This window comes from Convolutriloba macropyga, chromosome 10, assembly GCF_964194025.1.
Source record: "Convolutriloba macropyga chromosome 10, txConMacr16.3, whole genome shotgun sequence".
Classification (NCBI taxonomy): domain Eukaryota; kingdom Metazoa; phylum Xenacoelomorpha; order Acoela; family Convolutidae; genus Convolutriloba; species Convolutriloba macropyga.
This window is the reverse complement of record NC_134477.1, coordinates 24,568,184-24,594,568: the sequence shown is the minus strand read 5'-3', so window position 1 is coordinate 24,594,568 and position 26,385 is coordinate 24,568,184. Positions and strand designations below refer to the sequence as shown.

General features: G+C 31.7%; 1 protein-coding gene across 2 annotated transcripts in view; it reads left to right on the top strand.

The window, feature by feature from the left end:
* Positions 1-23,812, top strand: part of LOC142348833 (uncharacterized) — a 47,166-nt gene extending 23,354 nt beyond the window's left edge. For both annotated transcript variants that reach the window (XM_075400363.1, XM_075400364.1), the window contains 3 exons: positions 366-706; positions 5,721-5,948; positions 23,547-23,812. In XM_075400363.1, the coding sequence (XP_075256478.1) occupies positions 366-706; positions 5,721-5,948; positions 23,547-23,729 (752 nt within the window). In that variant the 3' untranslated portion in view covers positions 23,730-23,812. The remainder of the gene's footprint in view (positions 1-365; positions 707-5,720; positions 5,949-23,546) is intronic.
* The last annotated feature ends 2,573 nt before the right edge of the window (positions 23,813-26,385 follow it).

Below are 26,385 nucleotides of genomic sequence, written 5' to 3'. Positions count from 1 at the left end.
CGCACTAACCGAATATTGTTTGTAGGGAATATTCCATCTGTTTCATCTTCTTCATTATGCATCGTTGAATTGGAACTCACTAACATTGTACCCGCGCGATAGACGAGTAAGTTTATAGGTGTTTAAAAGTCGATTGAAAAAGTTTCTGATGGCCGAATCAACAGCAGTTCTATTCAACAAGCCTGTTACAAGCTAAATTGAATACACACTTTTTGTATGTCAGCAAAAATAATTTACAATTATTTTATATTTAGCGTCAGCTATCCCTATAAAATAATATATTGTTCTCTCTCTCTCATTAAACACTTACAGTTTCTTATCCTTTATCTATATCGGGTATGTATCTGTATCATCTGTAATTTAAGGTGTGGGAGTGAACGACACATGTATAATCATGGCAGACAACCACCCTGCAGCAACTATGGAGTCAATGTACAGTTTAATATTTCCATGTGTCATAAAATTGTCGCAACTCCGGCAAAATTACCGCACGCTAATTATGGACAAGCTACTACTGCGACCTCTGAGACAGAATAGCATAGCGTTGAACAAGAGATACACATCGTTGAGTGTCATGAACGCAATAAGACGTGATCTTTATCAGAAGTTGGGAATCCCTAAGACCCGCAAAGTAGATTGCTCATTTCTCAGGGTACTAATAGTATGGAGGCGCGATTATCAGAATCATCCGGGTAATTTAGCAAAGGTAACTTTTCCTTAAGTTTATCGTGCCCAGGTTCAGGTCCATAGATTAATCATATCTGTTCAGACTGAAAACAGACGCTGTTGTCTTGATTGAGACGTGTTGTGCTCTCTCTGTACCTGCTTCTGGAAAATCAATGACCATTTAGAGTTTGAAACTCTAGAAGTTCCCCTTTTTTCCCCGTGAACAATTTTGTGTATCCATATGTGAAACAACTAAGGGTTCTGCCCTGATAATGACTTGTATCGCCTGATAAGAGGTAGAACTTACTTATATTAATTCCAGTATAATCCGGTAAAAAGTTTTATGGTAGACAAAAATTACCCCGGGAAAGGAAACAAATCCCCTTCCGGTCAGAAGCGGCATTAACCTTATTGAAACAATTGGATTAGCATAGTTAATAGATTATTCTGCGAGACGTTTTCTCAAAGTGAAATCGATTTAGACTGATTTTATTATTATTGATGTGCTTGCCTTGAGATGATAGTTTTTGATGCAAATTCACAATTCACAAAGAGCAAAAGTCAAAGAGCAGAACAGTTGGTAAATGTAATTTGCTGCGTGAATCGAAATCCAACCAAAGTTTTGATTAAAAATGCCTCAGCAGAATGAAACTGAATTGAGTAATGAACTTTCAAGACTTACAAACACCATCGAGGACATGCGAAAACAGTTAAAGCAAAAAAACGAAATCGTACAAGAACAGAAACAATTAATCGACAAACAAGCTCAAACGATCTCAGAACAAAACCATGTTATTGACAAACAAAAGCAGCAGATAGAATTGAAAGATAATGCAAACGCGTACCAGTGTCGAATGATTGATCAATTCCAATCGGAAGTCGGATATTTACGGGATCAGAACAGTTCGCTATTGTAAAACTTAATGGGTCACAATATTCAAAATTCAACAAATTTTTTGGAGCCGTCGGAACCAAAATTTTTTCCAAAATTTATTAACAGAAACACTAACCATCTTATAATTTCAGACAGTACATACAAAAAAATACGACAATCTGATATTTCTTATGATACTGGGATTCATTCTTATCCCTCTGCAACAATTATCGATTTGGGACAAACAGTCGAACAGTATTCGTCAGGAGCGAAATGCCAATCACTCATTTTTCATGCGGGTCATACTAGAAGAGATAAGGGTGTTTCGGGGGTGGCCGCAGCATCTCAATTATGTGAAACTGTTACAAAAGCAATCAAAAAGTTGAAACCTCACAGAGTTCTACTTTCTGAAAATCCACAAGTTAAAAATGGCCATTTTGGGCGTGAATCGAATAATATTGAAATTGAAGAGTTCAATAAGCAACTGGGAAATATTGCTTTGGAGTTAAATGGAACATTTAAATGGACGAAAGTAGAGGTTTTGGAATGCAACATTACAACATCGGAAATATCTAATGATGGTGTTCACTTAAATTTGGCTGGAGCACAAAAAATTGTCAAGAGTATTCGGAACTATTATCAACAGCATAATACTACTGTGTCACAAAACAACATTGCACTGCGACAAATTCAGCGTTTTTAATCAATCCTTTGGTTGTGTGACTTAATGTTTTTTGTCAGCAAAAATGAGCATTTCCAAACTAACAGTTTTTGCTTTTTAACTTAGCACTTCAAATGAAAAATTTATATATTCGGTTATGTCACACAAACAAAATCATGATTATTATAATGTGAAAATTAGGTTACGCTTTTTTCGATTTTTGAGTATTTGCAAAATAGTTTTTTTACACTTCATGCGCTTGCTCCTAAGCGGTGATATTCATCTAAATCGGGGTCCTTTTTCTCACATTCGTGAATCGGACATGCTGATAGAAATAGTTACAAAAGATTGCAAAAATCTAAACATTTGTCTTTTCAATGCACGCAGTTTAAAAAACAAATACGACTTTTTCACTGACTTTTTGAAAAATTTGACTCAGAACAATAGTGGTCCTAACTGAAACGTGGTTGAATGAAACAGATATTTATCCAGAGAATTTTTTGAGTCCGAAACACAAATTTTTTTCAAAATCGAGGTAATCAAAGACAGGAGTAGACAAGGGTGGGGGTGTTGCCATCTGGGTTCCTAGGGACATATCTTCAAAACAGCGAAATGATCTAAATGTACTCAATGAAAGCTTTTTTGAGGCCTTATGGGTAGAAATATCTGGGCTATCGGTTAGCAAAATTCTAATTAATGCTTCGTATTGTCCAAATAAAAACTTGGGAAACTATTTCATTGACGAATTAACATCAGAAACTTCCTCGGCGTACTCAATCACTGACGAAGTTTTGCTTTTTGGCGATTATAATCTCAAATATTTCAACAAAAGGGAATCCACTTTATTGGATGAATTTGCGAGTAATTCCCGCCTTACATTGTCAAACACAGAAAAACCAACACGAGCCACCAGCCAAGGCGTAACACTAATTGATCATGGGTTTTCCAGCAAAAACCAAAATCAAGATGTTCAGATTTTTTCGCCATCAGTTGAAATGGATCACCTGATTGTTTTTTACACTACCAATTTTCCTGTTGAACCTAAAAACAGGAAGCAAAGTTTTATCAGTAGAAATAAAAGAAAGTTCGATGCAAATAAATTTAGTCTTGATCTTTCAAATCAGGACTGGAGTAACTTATATCAATGTGAAGATGGAAATTGCATGTACAATGCTTTCATAAACGTTTTCAGTACTACTCTAGAGATCCACGCCCCACTTATGAAAAGCTTTCAACCATAAACAAAAATTGCTGAAAAACTTTGGCTGACAAAAGAGTTGAGAGAAGAAATCGTCAAAAAACATAGACTTTTTAATATCTGGAAAAATAACCCATCGGAGCAAGCGCATACCATTTTCAAATATCAGAGAAATTTAGTTAATAGGCGTTTAAAAACAGCCCAAAACGAGTTTTGCAAACAATTTTTCAAAGAACTACCAACAAGTAAAGAACAATGGAGTTTCATCAAAAAAAGAATTGGCAAAGAAAGGGAGTGTCTCGTTATAGACAAACTAGTCGACGGTGAAAAAGAAGTAGAAAGTGAACTTGATTTTGCAAATTGTCTCAATAGCAGTTTTCAAAAACTAGGCTTATACAATGGATAATATGTGAGCGCTCCAAATATTTCTCGCATAGAAGTTAGGGAAAAGTTTTGCTTCAGAACAGTTACACTAAAGGAACTATATGATGCCATTGATTCACTCGACAACAATAAGTCTCCGGGTTCACGAGTTTTTAATGCTTGGGCAATCAAGGCAGCAAAACTTCCAATGGGAACCCATTTGCAATTTGTTTTTAACACATGCATTAGTCAATATATTTTCCCGGAAAATTCAAAAATTGCTTTCATTAGTCCGGTCTACAAAAAAGGGGACGTAAAAATTTGCAAGAACTATAGGCCTATCTCAATTACTCCAATGTTTGCAAAACTCTTTGAGCGTATACTTCTCAATCAGGTTAACGAATTTATACAAAAAGAAAAAATTTTGAACGGTACACAGTTTGGATTTCAAAAACATAAGTCTTCTACAGATGCTGTTTTACACTTAATCGAAGCATTACAAGAAAACTATGATAACTTAAAAATTTCAGTGGCTGTTTTTATTGATCTAGCTAAAGCATTTAATTCAATATCGCACGAAATTTTTCTCTAAAAAATTGAAGCTTACGGTTTTCCAGAGAGTGCAGTTGAATTATTTGCTTGATTCCTTAAAAACAGACAGCAGTATATTAAGATAAATGATGTTTACTCAGAATGGTTGGAAACAAATCATTGTGTTCCACAGGGAATGGTTTTAGGGCCACTAGTTTCTCTTCTCTATATTAATGATTTTCGAGAAAAGGTACAAGGAAACTTCGACATAAATCAATTTGCTGATGACACAAGTTTCCATTTTAGCAGAAGCAATGTCAGCGAACTGGAAAAATGTGTTTCTGAAATACTGGAGAAAACAGATAATTATCTAAAGCAATACAAATTAACCATGAATACCGGTAAAACTGAACTTCTTTGCGTCTCGAAGGAACATGAAAATTTTTTTCCAATATTTTTTCGGGGACAAGAAATTAAACCACAAAGTCACTGCAGATACTTGGGTATAATAATTGATTCTAAACTAAATTTTCATGTACAACTCAACAAAGTCCTATCAAATATGGCCACAGCGATTAGATCCATATACCTTTTACGTTATCAGTTACCTCTGGAAGCACGATTGATGCTATTCAAATCCCTAGTCCTTTCTCATTTAACATTCAGTGCTCTATTTTTTCAGAACTTGAATTTCTCTTCAATGCAGCGAATTAATCGACAAATCAATTGGGGTATTAAATTTTGCTATATGAGAAAAAAACTTGAGAGATCTACAGATCTCTTAGTAAAATCTGACATTTTGCCTGCAGAACTTTTAATAAGCCAGATGAGTGTTTCAAAACTTAGGAACGATATTTCATTATTGAAAACACACGGCACTGAGAGTTTTTGTCTAAGTGGTAATGTCTTAGTAAAAAAACAACAGAACTGAACAGCTAATTCTCTTAAGGTCGAGCAGTCGATCATTACAAAAAAGAAGCATCCAAAAGTGGAATAAACTTCCGCGTGATGTCAGGACTATCAGATCAAAATCAAAGTTTAAACGCATGTTAAAACAGCATCTGCTCCAACAATTCAAACTTGTACCGTTGGAAAGGAACGTTGGTGGCTTCAAAAGTTATTTTTACCTTTAGAAAACGGAACCACTAATTTTGATTTTTAACATTGTACTGATTTTGTTTATATAATTTTAAACTTGTAATATTTAACCCCTGGGTTATATTTTCAATTTACTTGTTTAAAAATAATAATATTGAAGCAAATATTAGAATCACAAATTTATTCATACCTTTTAAAAACTTATTCAACTTTTTTCACTTATTTTACTTAAACTCATGTGTATCTCTGGGTGGTAAATAATTTGTTTACTGAAGCATAAAATACTTTTTAAGATGTTTGCAGAAGATGTTTTAGTGGGTTCATTTCAGTTGATTGATCGGAAGATCTCGAATGAGGACGAGGTGCTGCAGACAATAGTGAACAAACTGTCATTCGTGAACATATCAGATGTACAGCTGGAGCAGTTGCCACTGCGTGAACAGATTATACTCATGAGTCAGGTTGATGTCTTCTGGGGTATGCATGGAGCTGGCCATGCTATGTCTGTCTTCATGAGACCCAAAAGTGCTGTAGTCGAACTACTTCCACTACAAAAAGTATGACTTAAATTCCTTTTTGATTTGAACAAATATTGAGCATCAAACTAAATCAATAAATTGCTGCAAAATTATGGACACCAAATCAACACTCTCTTCTTTTTGAATTAGAATGGAGCATTAGAATTAGAAACGAGTGCCTTTATAGGTAGGTTGTGATGCTGAAACCAGTAAGCAGGATGGCCCCAAAAATAAACCTTCAACCATTTCATCGTGCTTTGACAACAAAATAACATTCACTTGTTTAAAATGAAGCTCAAATTTATCCAATTTGTAGCCAACAATTTGCGTGAGATTTCTCCGTTCACTATTTTTTTTTCAATAGGAAACCTATGAAGCTGTTTTCAAAATGATTTGTACATACAAAAAAGAGTTTCAAGTATTTTTTCACAACTGATTATTCAGAAACTTTACTAGAAGTACTGATAACTGTATAAATAGGCGAAACTTGTGAAATAGTTTTTTAATAAACCATCATGAACCAGCCCCCTATCAACTAAAGTGGACCATTTGGCCAATTTAACCTCTTTTATTCCAAAATAACTTATCTTAATACATGTAAAAAGGACCCTGCAGTGTGGGATATGGCGACAGAGTATTAATTATATTTATTAAGTATACGTCTTGTCCTGGTCGTCAATTACCACGCATTAGCAGAATATTAATTTAAAGTGTGGGCTGGCTCGTAATGAATTTGTCTTCCAAAATACTTTGAACTAAATTTCCTCGTCACCGTATGTTTTTGTGTTTAATAGCCGCGTCAGCAATTCCAGGCGGCTATTATTGCGCTCCTATAGTATAACCCCAAGCCTAACCCCACATATGCTAATATCAAATTTGATATAACAAATAAAATGTAATAAATGAGGTTATAAAACAAAAAACATCTTTTGATAAAATGAAATCAATATGTAAAGAATGCAATTCAAAAAAGGTTAATTCCCATAAGGATATAGATCTGGTCAAAGGCATTAAAGAAGAGCCAGAGTATTATAAATATTATATGATAGTTTCCAAATTAAAATCCAAAGGTATAGATATAGATAAATTATTGGAAGAATAAAGAGATAAGCGCATGTCCGCATGCTTGTTAATAATTCTGAGTAGGGGGAGCATGCGCAACTGTGCGCGTGCTCATGGCGTGCGTAATCATGCGGGTCGTGGCTTATTTTTGGTTAGTTTTTGTTTTCTATTGAGAGCATAGTAGTGGATAAAACGGGGGTTACAGTTACCAGTACAATTTGGCTCACTTCCTCGAATTCGGCTAGCATGAGGGGAATGAGACAAATTGCGCTGGTGGCTGGAACCCCTGTTTTATCCACTACTCTATATTCCCTTAAAATCTATCATTTCCTGTCTCACTTAGTGCAATTCACAGCCGCCAGCCCAATTTAGCCCATTCCCCCTCACGAATTCGGGGATATGGGCCAAATCGATCTCTCGACTATAACCCCCGTTTTATCCACTACAACACTCTCAATCAAAAACAAAAATTAAGCAAAAATTAGCCCCAACCCGCATGATTGCGCATGCCATGCCTACGCGCAAAGTTTCGCTTGCTCCCCCTACTCAAAATTATGCGCAAGCATGCGGACATGCGCTTATCTCTTTATTCTTCTAATAATGTATCTATATCTATACCTTTGGCTTTTAATTTGGAAACTGTATTATAATATTTATAATACTCTGGCTCTTCTTTAACGCCTTTGGCCAGATCTATAACCTTATGGGAATTTTTTATATGACTCCTTAATCCACTAAGGCTAAAAATAGAAGAAAAATATTCACAATTAATCTTTTTTGAATTGCATTTTTTACATATTGATTTCTTCTTATCAAAAGATGTTATTTGTATTATAACCTTACATTTATTACAAACTTTATTTGTTATATCAATTTTGATACTAGCATATGTGGGGTTAGGCTTGGGGTTAAGCTTGGGGTTAGGCTTAGGACTAGAATTAGAATTGGAATTAGAATTAGAAATAGAATTAGACTTAAAGCCAGAACTAGAACAGTTTGTTTCATGTGAATAGAATCCGGCTTCACCAATTGGCAGAACAAGTTCCATGATCCATGAACAGGCTTCACTGATACAAATTCCACTCAATGATTCATCCACAAATGCACACTCACTAATTTTATCCTTATGTTATATTTTAAAATGAAAAGCTAAAGTAAAAAGAATTCCGCATTTTATTTACACTCTAAACATTCCATAGCCATTCTTTACTCCAATTCCAATATAAAACTAACCAAAATCTCAATTAAAGCTATCGTTTAATCTATAGAGCAGACAAACCTAGCTAAAGTTTCCTCACCTAACTTATTAAGAGTATTATATTTCAATCTTTTATCTAAATTCTTTTCATTACTCAATCCGGATTTTCCCCCAACAAAATTTCTAATTTCATCTCTAAATTTTTGATTATTTCATATAGATCATTTATATCATCCAAACCTTTTTTGTTTAAAGTACCAGTCTCTTGATTCATATAATCGGAGGAAGTCCCATAACCATAATTAATTAAAGTATTTGTTCTTTTTAATATCCTGCTTACACCCGCTGCTACAAATGTAGCAGTTTTTACTGTTGTATCAGGAGATATATAATTATAATGTCATCTCTAAATTTTTGATTAACTTTAAATAGATCATTTAAATCATCCAAACCCTTTTTTTGAAAGTACCACTCTCTTCATTCATATATTCGGAGGAAGTCCCATAACCATAATTGGTTAAAGTATTTGTTTTTTTTAACATCCTGCTCACACCCGCTGCTACAAGTGTAGTAGTTGTTACTGTTGGATCAGGAGATATATAACTATATATCATAAAGCATGTACCTGCAATTCCGCCTAAGTATGATACTACTTTTAAAGCATTAGCTTTAATTGTTTCTTTAGTTAGAACATCTTTCTGAATTTTAATACCTCGTGATGTAAGAAATTTATTTAACTAGAATTGATAAATATTTATATGAATAGAATTTCTATCTGTAGCATTTTTTATTAGTGGTTTTATATAATCTATAAGTTTATTTATCTCATCTTTTTCTAATTCATCTTTTAAACTAAGAGCTTTTATGTCTAGGAAACCAACTCTTGAGTCATATATCAATGTTCTATTTCTGTCAATATTAATAAAAGTTTTCTCTTTCTTATTATATTTAATCATACCGTAACGAAGTTCATCAGACATTCCATCTGTACAATTATAGTATTTAATATTTAACTAATTAATTATTTCATAGAACAAATTCTAAAATAAATCAACCCCATTACAAGTTGTTAAATAAATAGTATCAGAACTCATTGTAGCTGTATTAATTATCTGGGTTGGTTTATGACACATTATAATCATTTGAATTTTATGATGTCTTCCTTCTGTATAATAGTAAGCTATATCTTTATTTAACTTATCACCCATATAATCAAGAACAATTACACTATCTCAAAACAAATGCATATTTTTTGATGTGATCATATTTATATCACACATATTGAAAACACTATAGAACTTTCCAGTTTCCGGATTGATATAATCTCTTTCATCTTTACATACTATGATTATGTTTTTGTTATCCTGTTCTTGTTCCTGTTCCTAATCTTGATACAACTTCAAGTATTGTCTTATAAAATAAGTCTTTCCTGTACCAGTACAACCATAACTAGTAGTATGTAATGGTGACTTTGCATATTCAAATTTCACTAGACTTTTATTTATAAATCCACCAAAGCTTTTTTCTAGTTTTGTATATTTACTCGGTATTGAATTATATGCTATATAACAAAAGATAATTATGAAAATAAATATTATAATTGCACTACCCCTCTCCTTTTTTATCATATAAAAAAAGCTTATTCTCTCATTTGGGGGATTCAATAATAAATTTGGTATTGATAATAAAGCTATGAGTTATATCAGAATAGAGGACATAGGTAAAGATATAAGTCTAATTCCAATAGAAATAGTAATGAGAGATCAGAAACCAGACAGTTTTGCCCATCCTGAATTCAACATTATTGTAAATCTACATCAAACTGATGGTACTCATTGGGTTTCAGTTATAAGAAGAGAAGGTGGTCCTGTGTATCATTTTGATAGTTTTGGTGTTGAGACCCCACCATTATTTTTAGAAGAATATGTTGATCTAGGCTCTAATGAGAGAATACAAGAATATGACGCATCTTAATGTAGGGCTCACTGTTTATACATGATCTGTTTTATTGATAAAGGATTTAGAATATAGAGTGTTTTGAATATTCTAATTAATCAATGTAAATATCCAGGAAAGTATAATGAGTGTTGTAAAGATAATGACATTGATAGTGAAGATGAAGTTGATATCTATCTACTTAGAGAAAAACCCCCACTGGTAAAACCCCGAAGTAGGGTATCACCTCGCGGATCGATGTTAATGGGAGTCTACAATCATGGCTAGTTAATGATAATATAATTGTCAATGCCTCATTGCCAGAAAGCTTCAGATGTGTAATATCTGGTCCTAGTGAATGAGGAAAAACATTCTTATTAACGAATCTATTTTTGGGTAGTATACATATTGATAGGTTTTTTATCATTGGTCCTACTGGTGGTCAATATAAAGATTTAAATATGAAGACTTAGTAATTATTAAAGAATTAAAAGGTTTACCCTCTACTGATCAACTACCTAAAGATATGAAGAAACAAATGATATTTGAGGATGTTGGGGGTAAGGAACCAGTCATTAATGAATACCTTTGTAGAGGTAAACATAGTAATTGTAATATGATATATCTCAAACAAAATATATTCTCGTAGATAGACAGAATTTAAGAGAGAATTGTAATCTATATATTTTCTTTGAACAAAGAGGTAGAGCTACCACGGCTATGTATCATGATTTCTTTAATTGAACAGAACTTCAATATGATGATTTTAGTAGTATATGTGAAAGGGTATGGGAAGAACCTTATAATTACTTTGTCATTGATAAATCTAAAAACAGAAAAAATAATGGAAAACTAAGAATTAATTGGGATTGGAGAGTTTTATAGTTTAATAGTATTTAAGTCTAAGTGTAAATCAGATGGACCGTTGGTCGGCTAGTTACACTAGATGCAAAGTAAAACTCAACACATCACCATTCAAAACAATTGGTCTTCCATGCCCATCTTTAATAGGAAGTTCAATATATTCTATTCTATCTTTTGTTACATTTGATATAAGATTATAGTTGGTATAATATTTATCAAGTAACCCAGTGGTTCAGTTAGAGTAAAATTATAAAGTATCTCTCTGTTATTATCGTTATCTTTAACACCTGATATAACATAACACTGGATGATAATGGTACTAAAACCCACAATATCAATACTCTTTTGAGATGTATATTTTTCTTGTTTCTAAACTATTTTTTCTAAATCCTAGTAAAGGGCGATTGAGTTTTCTACATCAAAGCTAAGTGCACCTTATTTGATTTCCATTATACATTTCATTGTATTCATATCGTGTTCTATTATAACAATAGCCTCAGTTTCTTCTTTTATTAATTCTGCTTTTTCAGTTAATTCATATGCACCTGGTGTAAAAGATGAATAAAACAATGGATTTCCTTTATGATTATAATTAAGAGCAGATGTAATGTTTGAGATAAGAGGTTCTGCCAAAGCACCGTCGTTGTCAATAACCGTACTAGCAAATAAAAATTGATTATTCCTTTTCTTCACATTAAACACCAATAATAAACCGATAATCTAATTAAACCTAACTTTGTTGCTAATAATGCTAATATCAGATTAAGTTAATTATGGTGTGATGACATTATTTAGTTCACTTAAGTTTGAAACTAGTGGTTGTAGGACTATTGAATATATAGATCATTGTCATCCTAATCTATTGATATGTAAGTTGTTAACTACTACTGATGGGTGGTATTGACAGAAATCAGTGTAATAGAGATAGTCAACACAAAGGTGATCATGCTGCTGACGAACGAGGTCATATGTATATGATGGTTAAGATGAATAATCTATTTGGGTTTGTGAAAGATTTAGAAAAAGTTATATATGGGCTAGGATTTAAACTATTGTTAAAAAGAAATAACAATAATAGAGCTCTATTTAGAGTTAATGCTGGTGCTGATGCAGTAGCTAATGATGGTAATATAGAAATTAGAGATATACCATGGTGTGTACCTAGTATTGATCCTAGTAATGATAACAGAATTATTGTACAGAAAGGATTAAATAAAAAAAATAATATTGATTTCAGATATTATGAAAGAAAGACAATTTATAAGAATGTACTCAATGCTACTAACTTCTTATTTGATCTAGGTATGAAAAGTGGTATGGAAAGACCACAATATATAATAATTGGTTTTGAAAATAATAATGTTAATGATGTTAATATTAATAATGTAATCTCGTAGAGATAGTTCTAGCTGCTGCAGAACGAGTTCAAATTATATGATGGTTAGGGTGAGTGATCTATTTGGGTTTGTGTATGATTTAGAAAAGATTATATATGGTATAGGATTTAAACTAATATTAAAAAGAAATATTAATGATAGAGCTCTATTTAGAATTAATGCTGGTGCTGATGAAGTAGCTAATGCTGGTAATATAGAAATTAGAGATATATCATGGTGTGTACCTAGTATTGATCCTAGTAATGATAATAGAATTATTGTACAGAAAAGATTTAAAAAAAGAATAATATTGATTTTAGTTATTATGAAAGAAAAACATTTTATAAGAATGTACCCAATGCTACTAAATTATTAATTGATCTAGGTGTGAAAAGTGGTATGGAAAGATCACAATATATAATAATTGTCTTAAAAGTCTGAAAATAATAATGTTAATAAACAAACTCATGATGCAAGTATTTGATATAATGAGTGTTACTGAGTGTTATTGTAAGATTGGTAGTGAATTTTATCCTGGGGATAGAAGGGATAGAATGAATATTAATTAGGGTACTAATTGTTAATTTTAATAAACACTATAATGGAATACCTCATAATATTAAACCATTTGTAAACCATAGAACATTCAAAAGTAGTTATAGAATATATGTATTTCATTCTAGATATCAAAAAGATCATATAGGTCCACAACCAATACAACTTAGTTTTAATTTTAGTGTTGCAGGTGTTATATGTCATGCATTATTATTAGCTGGAAAGGTTATTAGTGTGAATAGTTATGGTAATAAGATGGTTGATGTAATCTCGTAGAGATAGTTCTAGCTCTAGACAAACTATATCCTACTAGTCTTAATAAAACATTTAGCATAAATAATATCTAATTTATTTTTATTTTCCAGCTTAGGTAATGGTTGGGGTTTAGGCTTTGGCTTGGGTTTAGTCTTAGCTAATGATTGGGGAACCAAGGGCGAAGCCCCTTTGGCTTTAAGATTAACAACAAATGGGTTATACTTTTTAGATTCAATTATTTTTTCATAGGGAAATCTGATTAACTTTAATAAGATTAAAACTAATTCATTTTTTGTTGGTGCTGGACATTATAGCCGTACTAATAAAACAAGAGGGGCTATCACTTAAAAAGGTATTAAGATGTTAAAGGGATCTTGTTTTTATGTGTAGAAAAAATAAGTCGAAGATTGTCAGTGATGCAACAATAGAAGCTGAGGGATTGAAAGATTTCTTTAAAAGTGTTGGTAAAGCTACTGTTAACTTTGGAAAGAAAATTGCTAATAAGCCAGTAAGAGCATTAGAAATAGCAAGTAAAATAGGAGTTGCAGCTGCAAGTAGTACCCAAGAGCTGCTTTATCAGCCACACCTGATTTAATTAAATTTGCAGCTACTGGTGAAGGTATAAAAGTAGTACAGAAAGGTAGAGGGTTTTTTTAGGTACAAAGAAAAGATAATTAATTAAATATGAAATAAAATATTAGAGTTTAAATATAACTATATTAGAGTTTAAACATAACTATAGCTTTGAGTATAACTATGGGTATAACTATGGCTAGATATATCTAATGGTAAACAATAATACTAATATTATTATTACTGATCATACTATTATAACTAAACACTAATAACTTTAGTTTAAAAAAATACTCAGTTCACTTTTCTTATACAACTAATTCTTCATATACCTTAACTAATTCAATATACTCATCATTATCTATTTTATTATCATTCATTGATTTAGTATATAGTTTAGTGAACTTGTCACTAAACTGTTTATTTAAAGTATACATTTGTGAATACTTTATAATTTTTTTTCTTATTTTAGTATTAATTGTTTTTGATAATGGACCACAAACAGTTGCTGTAGCAAAAGCTGTAGATATAGAATAAGGCCAGCCTATACCCGTTATTGCAACTGATGTTGATGTTGCAGTTGCTGCTACTGATGATAATAGTATTTCTGTTAACTCAGCTACGTTAATATAATTATTATATGTACTTAACTTCTTATTATTACTATTAGTTGCAGTTTCGTAATAATTTCTAATATTTTTATAATGGTAATATTATTATTTAATTGATTATTAGCCAGGATTTTATCATTGATGTATTGTTCTGAGAAGGAGGTGATCCGCGAAGCGACTTCGCTGATATTGGGATAAAGTAAGGGAGCACTGGGTTTAGTTTCTTCTATTTTAATTAACTAAAATAACTCTCAATCTCTTTCATTATACCTTCATGATTAAAATCATAATGCATAGAGATGGTATCACTAGCAACTTTATTACAAAAATTAATAGTATTTGTAATTTCAATTGTTGATCTAATAAACTCATTAATTAGTTCTTCCTTAAGTTGTATTTTGCTTAGCTGTAAGCTTTTAGTTGTAACTTTATCAAATTCACCCTTTCTTAGTTCAGTTATTTGTTTACTTAAAAGGTCTATGTTTTTTTTAGAAGAAGATAAACAGTGTTCGTCACAATACTTTTTATTAACAACATCTTTTCATCTATGGGTCATCTGTACATTTGTAATTTCATCTTTTTCATCTGTACATTTGTAATTTTATAGGTATCTTTCATTTCAAAATTATCGTTATCTTCTAAAAAAAATTGAGGGGCCTTAAATGGCGATAGACTATTATTTGATGATGATGCTTGTTTAGCCTGATTGAATCTAATTCTTGTCATCTTTGTATTTTTTTACAGAAAGATTGATATTTAATGATTCCAAAACCTTATTTTTAGATTCAAAATCAAACTGGGATTTTAAAAGGTCCTGTTCATAGTTTTTATCTCCTATTATCTTATACGTTGGCGGTTGTGTTTTTAGAACTTCATTTACTTTAAATAATTCTCTATTCCAGATAGAAATGTATCCTTTAGAGAAAAAGTTACGTTTGTCAGCATTCCTAACATAATCACCGGCTTTAAATTTTGGTTTAATCTTAGTAGATTTAACATAGTATTTAACCTTATCGGGATTATTAGAAGCATCAACGTGTGTAATACTGATTGTTGAATGAATGTTATTGTTATAGGTTTTTGCTGCATCATTTAATATATTTACCCAATTACAATCACAATTGATGAACATTGGTTTATTAATTATGTGTAATAATGTTCTATAAAACTTTTAAATCGCCGTATGTAGAATATAGTTCTGTCTCATATTCTAAGTAAAGATTTAAATGTTTTATTGTAAAACTCACTAATTCTATCTACCCATTACTTTTATGGTTTTCGTCCTTCTGATAGGGTTGTTTTAAAACCATTAGTTATAGATGAACCAGACTTATTCTTCAATGGATTAGCCCATGCACATTTTAAGAATATATCTATAACTGCTAATATAAACTAATAATTATTATTGTATTTACTTAGAGATGACTTAACAATTAAATCAGCTGACCATGTTTCATTATTATATAGTGGTATTATTCTTTCTCTTCTAAACTTTGTTAATTGAGGACTGAAAACATCTTTAGCTAGTAGTTGTTGTTTTTTCACCATTATATATTTACCATAATTAAAAACAAAATTTTCTAGTTTTTCTTGATTAATAATATTCGTAGATAATAGTTGTTTAGATATAATTAACATTTCATCATATAATTCATCATGCCCAGATTTTGTTTCTAGTATAATTAATTCTAATCTTTTTATCACAGAATCTGCTCCGTAGATTAGACTATCTGCGAAGTTAAAGCTATAATTGTCGAGTTTATCTTTAGATAACCCCTGCCATAGTTTTTGTCGTTATCCTCTAATATTCGTTTTATTGTCCTGTATCTACTGCTTCTCTTATCAACTTTTCCTAAATCATATTTAATGTTCAGTAAAACCTTCTCAATTTTGTTTAATCTTACTCCATGCCACCATATAATAAATCTGGATTAGGTAGAAGGTTAAAAAGCCCATCTGAAAATTCATATATACTATCCATAACAAAAAAGCACCATGCTCTAGAGTTATATTGACACCATTCATTTGATATCTTCTAGCAGGTAAATCTACGAAATTTAATTTTAATTGAGGATTAGTTTGACCCCCATTGAATGAAGATTATTGACTGTGTTTGTATCAACAACAACTGGTGCTATATCTTGAGTTTCCTTAATCTTGGGGGCGCTTTCAATGGCTTTCTGGATCTGTGAAGCAGTTTCACCGATCTGGAAACCAGCTTCCTCGAAAATTTTAGTTTGTTTATCTGAATCATGACTTTACCAGTCTATTGCTCTTAATGTTTGTTCATTGTGGGTATTTAAAGTTTTAGTTAGAGAATCATATAAATCTTCTATTTCACTATAATATTCTTGTTGTCTTATTTTATCTTCTAATCTATTCTTTTTCTAGATTGTTTAATTCTATAAATTTATCTAGCGTAGCCATTTTATATATATAAAGAAAAAAAATTTTATATTTTCAAAATAATATGTACTATGGGAGAGATAATGATATATAATATACTAACTACTAACTACTAATTATTTTTGTAATCATATTCATTTTCATATTCATGTTTATATCTATATTCATATTCATACTTATATTCACAGATCATTTTATAATCTAATAGCAGTTTCAATTAATTTTCTGTCATCATTAATAGTGAGATACAGAATATTATTAACCAATTGGTTTTTTTCTAAATCTAATGGCGCTCGGTAGATTTTATTTAATAGATCTTTTTTGAATAGATATAGATTCTCATCATGAGGATAGCTATTAATATTATTTACATAAAATCTTTTATCATCAAATGTGTTTAGACTAATCTTACTTGTTTCTGTTGTTGTCATGTTACCACCAACTTTCTGTATTCTACATTCATCTACAGTTCTCTCTGTGTTATACATTAAAGCATTATAATACTCTTCATGTTTAGCACTGTTGCAATTCTTTATTCGTTTCTCTTTAGTTTTATTTGGGTTTTTTTATTATCTTTAGTTTTTTGAATTTAGGATTTGGTATTATTATCTTGAAAGCTGTAGGTCTTTGTTGACAGGGCTATAAACTCTTCTATTACTCTACTTCCCAATTCATATTTGAATTTGCCAGGGACTTTATTACTAGTTTTGGCTGGTGGATCGGGCAACCCGCTTCGCGGCTCTAAATTAATTAGGACCATTTGTTCATCAGGGATCTTACTCTCGCTAACGCTTAATACGAAACTATCAGTATCCATATAATGGAGCTGTAAATCTTTGAGAGATGGTTGAAGAATATTATAGAATACATCATACATGTGTAATTCACTTAATTCTAATATAGTAACACTCATATAGTAACTAATATATAGTAACTGATATAGGCACTAATATAGTAACTACATATACTGGAGAAACATAATCTATTTTTTTCTTTGTATATTCAATTTGCCTAATATCCTTATTGTTAGTTATATTCTTAAATGTTGTTTACTTATACTTTTCATTATTTTTTCTTCATCGTGTAAGAAATTACTTTGAGGGAAGTGTACAAGATTGCACATTCCTCCTTATCGTGATTTGTTCACTAATTTCCTTACATCTTTTTTCGCTTCAGTTTTAGCTGTTGCTCTTTTATTAGTATTGTTTTGAATATAGTCTCTGAATATGTAATCTTGTTTAAATTTTATTACCCTGTGAATTTTAGTTACATTTACACCCATCTTAACATTAAACTTTAGCATCCTATAATGAACCATATATTCAGTTTTGTTTTGATCTAACATTAATTTCTCGGTTCTTGCTCTACCTTTCTCTCTTTCTCTATAGCCTAATTCTTTATCATTTATTTTTCTTTTATTTGGCATTAATGCTAGTTGTTCTGTTCTATCTATACAACTTTTAGTATAATTAATATCACAAACTATATAGTAACCATGATCATTATCATCTGGAGTATTCATTATTTCATCGAGAGATGTGCTATAGTTTTCAAAGCCCTCATAAGTTAGCTTTTGCCTCATTGCATAGCCGTATAGATTTTTTGCGTCTATGTACAATATATTTTTGTTATTACTATGAATAATGTATCTATCACCCATTATACCAAATATACCACTTCTCTTTGCTTCAACAAATTCATCTAGCTTTTGTTTATCTTGTAATGTATCTGATTTAACAACACTTGACGCTAACCAACAATCAAAATATAAACCGGGAGACTTACATAGTGTAGATGGTTGATACTGATTTCTTTCATACTTGATTCAACATATTAATTCATGCAGTAGTCTAATATTTCCACATCACTCTGTAAATACTCTATAGTTATATGTTTACCAGTTTTATGACTGTTGTCTTTATTAAAGATATCGACTTCTTCTTGTGTTGGTAATTTATTAGATAGTAAGAATTTGAAGTCGCCTATATTTAGATTGCCTATATTATTGTCGTACGAGTCTAAACAAAAGTGTTCATATGGATAAAATGTTTTAGGTTTACATCCGTAAATTTTTGCCATTTGATCCGGAGGCATAGCTAAGAAGTTGTAACTATCTAAGAATTTAAGACAACCAATGCTAAACATCTTAGACTTACCGGCAGCTAGTGGGATGTTATCTAACTTTCTTTTATCCTTATTCTGCTTAAAGAGTTCACTATATAGTAGATTGAAATCATAACCACTATCACTATGGAATATTATAGGAATGAAGTTTTGTTGTTTGTAGCTTAGATTACACATTTTACATGCTGGTCCTCTATTTTTACCAGTTTCATGACTGTAATCTCTTACTTTATTTATACATGTTTTGCCGTATATATGACAGGTGTTATTGGCTTCATGATATAGTTCATGTTCATTATTGAATACCATCTCTTCATTACTCTTGAAATTATTCTATGTTTCTATTTCTAATAGATCACTAGCAAATCTTTTGACACAGTCCAAACCAAAATAGTATTTGAAATTACCTTGCCAGATGTAACGCACACTTATTGGTATGTGTTCAGCTGTTACATAATTCCAGTCATTAGATGAGACGTTAACAACACAACATTTTATATCAGCAGTTATTATATTTTTTTTGTTATCTGACGTTAATGTTCATTTATAAAAAAAATATGTTTTTTCTTAGGAAAAACAATCTCTGGTTTGAAAGAGTGGTTAAATTCGTGTTTGTCGTAATTAATTTGAGAGCTAAACCAAAATGTACATCTATCACAGTAATAGAATTTGTGATTTTTTTTATTTGGTCGCTCTAACAAGTTTTTTGTGCTTTTATTTAGAGGGCAGTGGTTCACCCAAACTAATGTTCTGACATCTTTTCTATCTTTATCAAAACAATCCAATGATTTAAACAATTCTACTTTGCACTCACCACAAGGTGTGTATACCCAAAAACTAATTTTGTACGATTTCTGTAATCTTAATATATAAGTAAAGTCATTTGCATTTTGTTGTCTTGGTTCAACTAGATTATTTACATATATAATCTCACGTGTTACATGGTCCATAGCGGGATGTAGCCAAGCAGTATTAGTCAGTTGTAAGCAGTTAATTTTGGAATTGCGTATATTTAATTTTGATTTGGAGTTTTGAGATCGGGAGGAAAATTTATATAACTACCAATAGATGCTTTAATTGGTTCAATAATTGTCTGAATACTTTTTAACCCAAGAAACTCAAAGCCATAGCCATAATCCTCGTATATTTCCTTTTCAAAGTTTAGCCATTGTGTGAAGCCTCCATTTTCATATATTGCGTTAATAATAATAAAGTCAGTGTTGAAAAATATTTTAGTAGTTCTAACTTTTTCTTTGGTTCTCTTCTTGTACTCACACTTGGCAGTGATCGTATATTTAAAACTCTTAACTTTACAAAACTGGTAATAGTTTTTAATTTCTTCTAAAGAGTTATTAATAGCCTCATCTATATCTTCAATGTAATTTCCGGCTTTTTCAGTAACTTAAAATTCTTTTATGTTCTGGCTAGAGCTTATATTAAAGTATTCTGTGTTCTCTAGATACTTAAGATTATGACTATATGAGTGAGTAGTTAGGGCTATTTCATTTCTAAATTCTGCATGACATTCTGTACATTCATATTCCATTCCAGAGTAGATACTATCTTTTGTTTTAGTTTTGGGATTAGAGATGGGTTTAGTTTTAATAATATCTTTGTTGTTAACATTAGCTTCAGTTCTGGGTTTAGTGTTAATTTTAGGTCTGAGGACGTAATATTCTTCTTGTGAGTCATAAACCCTCTCCATGGTTTCATCTTCCATTTCCTTTCTCGCTCTCTTTAGGTGTTCATCACTTAAATTGTGTTTGATTAATTGTTTCCTTGTTTATAAGGCCAAATCACAAATAGAACAAAAGCTTACGCTTTCTTTTTTATATCTCTTTATTTTTTAAGGACAAAATTTCATTTTTGAATTTATACAAATTAAAAATGTCTAAATCAGTAAAATGTGTTAATTTTAAATATAAAATTTGGAGAAGGTGTTGTGATAAATGTTTAGATAGTTTATTAGAGTGCTATATCTGTAAAGGTTACTTTAAGAATAGACATTATATTATTCATGTGAGTATACATTATAATGATCCTAATCTATTTATAACTTGTATGATGTGCAATTCAAATCAACATATCAGCGGGTTTAGATTTAAGAATTATAAGTCTAGATTATGTATTTATCTGCATAGATACAGATAAAAAAAATACCAGAGATATAGATTCAAGGAATATACTGAAAAATTTAATATAAAGTTTAGTTTTTTATGGTGGGTATAGTTGTGGATAAAACAGGGGTTACAGTCGACAGATCGGTTTGGCCCATTTCCCCGAATTCGTGAGGGGGAATGGGCAAAATCGGGCTGGTGGCTGTGGATTGCTTTTAGTGAGACATGAAATGATAGATTTTAAGTGAATATAGAGTAGTGCATAAAACAAGGGTTCCAGTTACCAGTACAATTTGGCTCATTTCCCCGAATCAGATCTGTTCACCCATTTTTTAATGACTTTGATCTTTCAAAACAGGTTAAACAGGTAGAGCCCAACAGGCATTAGGTTTCATTAGTGGCCCAAAGTAGGTTGTAGTAGTACCTCAAGTGCTTAGAGTGTTGCAGCTACTCGGATGGCCTTAATTCAGGGTTAAAAGGTCATTTTTAGGTGTTTTTGGGCTCAGATTGGTGCAATTTTCGTATTTTTTATGTGATTTTTTGAGTTATTGTTTTCTTCGTCTGAGGCTGAAGTTTTTAATAGTTTACGAAGGTCTTTTACGAGAGAAAATTACTGGTTATGGTCATTTTCTGAGCTGTATTTTTTGGTGCAGCAAACTCAAACACACAAAATGATAATAATTTTTGCAATCTTTTTCTTTTTTCATATTTCTCATTTTTTGAGTTTTTCCCGCCTCAGGGGCCAGAGAATCGCTTCTAAGGTCTGATACTAAAGCACTGCGTAGATTTCAGAAATTTTAGATGTAGTGGAATGGTTTTCAACAATTTAAAGTCTTGAATTTTTTTTAAGTTTTTCTTGAATTTTCTGTCAATTTTTGATATTTGAGAGTTCCCAAGTTCTAAAAACCCATTCCACGGTCCGATAAAAACTTAGTGCATGTTTGCTACTGTAAATGGAATTGTTTTCAGCAGTTTTGACTCTTCGAATTCCGGAATTTTTTGATAGAAATTGCAATATCTTTCAAGTTTCTTTGTTAAAAACTTTTGACGTTTTTCTGAGTTTTTCTAGCCTTAGGGGCCAGCGAATCTCAATTATGGTTTGATAATAGGACATTGCTTAGTTTTTAGTAGCTGTGGTTTTCATTTTTTTGATTTCTCAAATTTTAGCATTGTTTTGATAAAAATCTACAATTTTTTCCAAGTCCTCCTAAAAGTTTTCGTCAATTTTTGATATTTGTCCAAACTCAAATGCCAGAAAATTTTTTCTACGATCTGATTTTAAAAAATTCTGCATGGTGTTGATGTCGAGGAAATTCTTTTCAACAGTTTAGCAATTCAAATTTTTGAAATTTTTTTGATAAAATTTGTGAAAATATCTGTCTTTTATTGAGTTTTTTTGCCTCAGTTGCCAGGCAACCTCCTTCAGGGTTTGGTAGTATGCTTTATCATAGTTGCTAGGGGGCAAGGGATTTCTTTTTTTGAATACCGAATTTTCTAAAAATTATTGCATATCGACCTTTGAGCCATTGAGTTTTTTAATGCTTGGAATTGGGTTACAGGATAACCTCTAGAGACAGTGAAGTGATTCTGAAGATATTGATATCACGAATTTCAGCAACATTTCTTTAACATTAGCAATTGATTTATAAAAATTTTTCTGTCATTTTCTGTGTTAATCGATCTTCAAAGGCCAGGGAATTTTTTCAGGTCTTGCAGATGTAATTCTGGACCAATTTAAAAAGCAAAGATGGTTTTGACATATTTTGAAATAGGCATATTGAAAGGGAACAAATTTTGCCTTCAGGGTAAAAGCTTCAAGAGTTTTAGCAATGAGTACATTTTTGTTTAGTTTGTTTGATTGTTATATTTTCTCAATTTTTTTGATGATTTTTTTTGTTTGGCTGGCATTGTTCAATTGATCTGTTTTCAGGTAGAGTACTTCTAAGTCTTTCTTTCAGTTCTTTGAATTTTATTTCAGGACTTGTCCTGCCATGTTTTTTTATTTCGACGGAAAGATTTTTGTTTCGTCTTACCCTGACTTCTTGGAGTTGACTTTTTCAATGACTTCGGTGACTTCTACTGCTTTGCAGTTTAAATTTGCGTTCGTGACGTCGTTGCTGCTTTTAGGTTAATTGAGTGACTTACCTCACTTAAAAACATGACTTCTGAACTCACTTATGGAACTTCAAGTTTTATGAACTTTTTCTAATTAAAGGTCAATAGTGTGTATCTAAGTAGTGCCAAACTTAAATGCTCTAATTCCTGAGTAAGAGAGACTTGAGTTTTAATATCGAACATTAATTTTGAAAAAGCTCCATTATGGTTTTTTTCATTGTAGGGCAAATATGACTCATAAAAATGGCAGTCCGAATGTAACCCAAAAAGTCTATAGTGATCTACTAAAAAGCTGGTGGTTGATCTGTCAATCTTATTTCTTTAGTTGTTTCAATTCACGGTAAGCCACAAGCGTCTATCGGCTATTTTGCGGCAATCTGCAGGCTATGTTTTATCCTGTCAACTAATTCTTTCGTCAAATGTGATTTTTTTTGTTCATTTGACAGGGTTCGAATTGGCATATGGGTCAATTGTCAGTACTTGCAGACCATCATCATATTTCGACAAAGATTGCTCAGCCGGGCAGATACCGAAAACCGGCCAGAAATAGTCCGGACTCCACCTATTACTATGTTGATAGTGAAACTGTTATAGAGAGCCTCAACAAAGCACATGATAAACTTTGTTGATGAATTGAGCCAGATTGCACCGCAGCACTCCTTGTTTTTTTGGACCTGATTGGTTGATCCTTTAACGATTTCTCCATTTTGTGCCACACCATCTGGAGCACAGACTGTAAAGTTATGAGCTCCAAATCGCAATTGTATGGTTAGGATCATTTGTTATACAGTTTTAGAGCATTTCAGCAGAACATAATAAGGCTTTTCACATAAATTTACGGAAATCTCGACCCGGGTTAAGAACTAAATCATGCAAGGAAATGTGACAATAAAACGCGCAAAATTCTGAATGGAGACAACTTTGAGATAAAAACAACTACAAACTTGAGCATCTGGAAAATTTTTTATTAATTGGGATTAGTTGTTGCAGTTCATACAAATTAAAACATGTACGGGTGCTGCGGCGTTCTTAATCGTTTTATGTGATAATATTTGTTTAGTGGAACTAGCGTTTGATGTATCTTATGTGTATAAATATTTATCTAACCAAACTAAGTTTTAAAGCCCATACCCAGTACCCGAAACCTGGTAAGATTAGAAAGTGTTGGTGCCTCATTCCAGTTTTGATTTGGATCGCACACACGGGGTAAGAGACCATCCAGACAAAATGGACTCTGATGAGGCCGACTTGAATAGTGCACAAGAGAATCCGATTCAATTGAGTCGCTCACTTAATTGCGGTGCTGACTAACTGGAGGTGCCAGACTTACTTGGATCGTCACACGGGTGCCACTTGAGTCGCGCTCTGTGTGAACCCAATCATAAATATTTGAAACATTGAAGCTATAAACACGGACAACACTAATAACGTACTCGTTTCAGAAAAATTGTCGTTACTTTGTTTATATGTTCTATGAGTCCCCGTCGCTAAAAAAATGATATTTCAATTCATACAACCTTAGTCTAGACCACGAATTTAAAATACATGATAATTCGAAGAAATCGATAATTTCTTTTTCATATGCACCTGGGTCCATCTAAATTTTTTTCATAAACCAAAATAGTTGAGCCAGTGTCAGTAGTAATATGTGAGCAAGAGTGGGGGTAAAAGTATGTACCTATGGATTTAAATTAGGTATAGCCTCTTTTCATCCAACTTCCAAAGAAGTACCTAACAAGAGAAAAGTGAACAATAGACCTGTCAATTTATCATACAAACCCCAGGTGAAACCTTCCCAGTTGAGATAATTGATTTTCCGCTATAATGACTTTCCTTTGTTATATCTAATGTTATCTAGTCAATGAAAAATGTTTGTAAAACTCAAGTTTTTGTTTTTCCGTAGTTTCCGTTTCTGAAACCTCAAACCAAATTTTATTTTTGATGATGGATGTTTTAGCACATCTCTATAATGTATTTTTGGAAGTAGAACTCAATGGCGATAATTTCACGGACAATTGTAGATGACAAGTTTGAGGTTTTTTTTGTAGTTTTAGTATCTCAAACTTGAAACTACAAAATAAGTTCTTCGAGAATGGTATGCTTTTTTACATGTCGATAGCTTGTTCAAAAACAAAGCATTTAATGAAGATTCTTTAACCATAAGAAGTTACACGTTTCGGTTTTCCCGAATTTTCAGCTTCTGAAACCTGAACCATCAAATTATGTTTTTTCTGCACATTACATCTTTATAGCATAATTTTAAATGTGGAATCCAATGGTCGAAAAATTAAACTCGAAAAAAGTCAAGTTTGTATTATTTGAAGTTTTAGATTCTGAAACGTGAAACGTAAAAAAATTTGAAGTTATTTGATCCAATACATCTTTTTATGCTTTTTTCCAACATAAAATACAACAAAACTAAAGTCCAAGAAAAATGCCCAGTAATTTTTTTTCCAGATTTTTGAAAAAATCATTGCCAATTTACCCAAACACACCATCATCGAGACAGTTGGAAAATAAAGAATACAATGGTGGCAGACCTAAATAGGGTTGCAAATATTTTAAATTTGTTTTTTTTTGCAGAAACTTTAACAAAATATCAATAAACCGACGTTCTTTGAAGTTACACACACCTACAGTTTTTTAATTCGATGTTTTGAATCATTCAAAATTGCTAAAATTAAACATCTAATTACTCACAGATTACGAAAAAATTTGGCTTCACGACACAAATTATTACATTCCAGTTAAAACCCTAAAACTATGCACTGGTCTCTTTGATACCTCCTGTATCCGGTTTTATACTCAATATTATTAATCAAAGTAATTCAAGATTTGTGAAAAACAGCCTATGTAAGACATCTCTACAAATAGAAACTGAAAGTGATATTGCCAACTAGATGACAATTAGTCTTTTTCCTGTCGTTTCATTTATTTTTGAGGAAGTTACCTTCATGATTCTATAACTCGAGGTTGAAGACAAGCTCCAACCGACACAGTTCAGCTTTTAGTCACACAAAACTGCAATTGTTCATTTGATTGATTTTCTTGAAAATCTTTTCAAAAATTGGTAATGGCAAAGACCCTTTAGTCCATCTACCTTTAAGAAGAAAAACCTCTAATAAGTTTCCTTTCACAATTCTCAACTCAAAACTCAAAATTTTGGGTCAGGACAATGATTTTTAAATTTTTCCATTTTTAACCTATAGAATTGTCCCCAACCGCTTTTCTTGAACGGTCACTTATCTGCATTACTGCCTCTTAGACTTGGCGTACTTCAGCGGC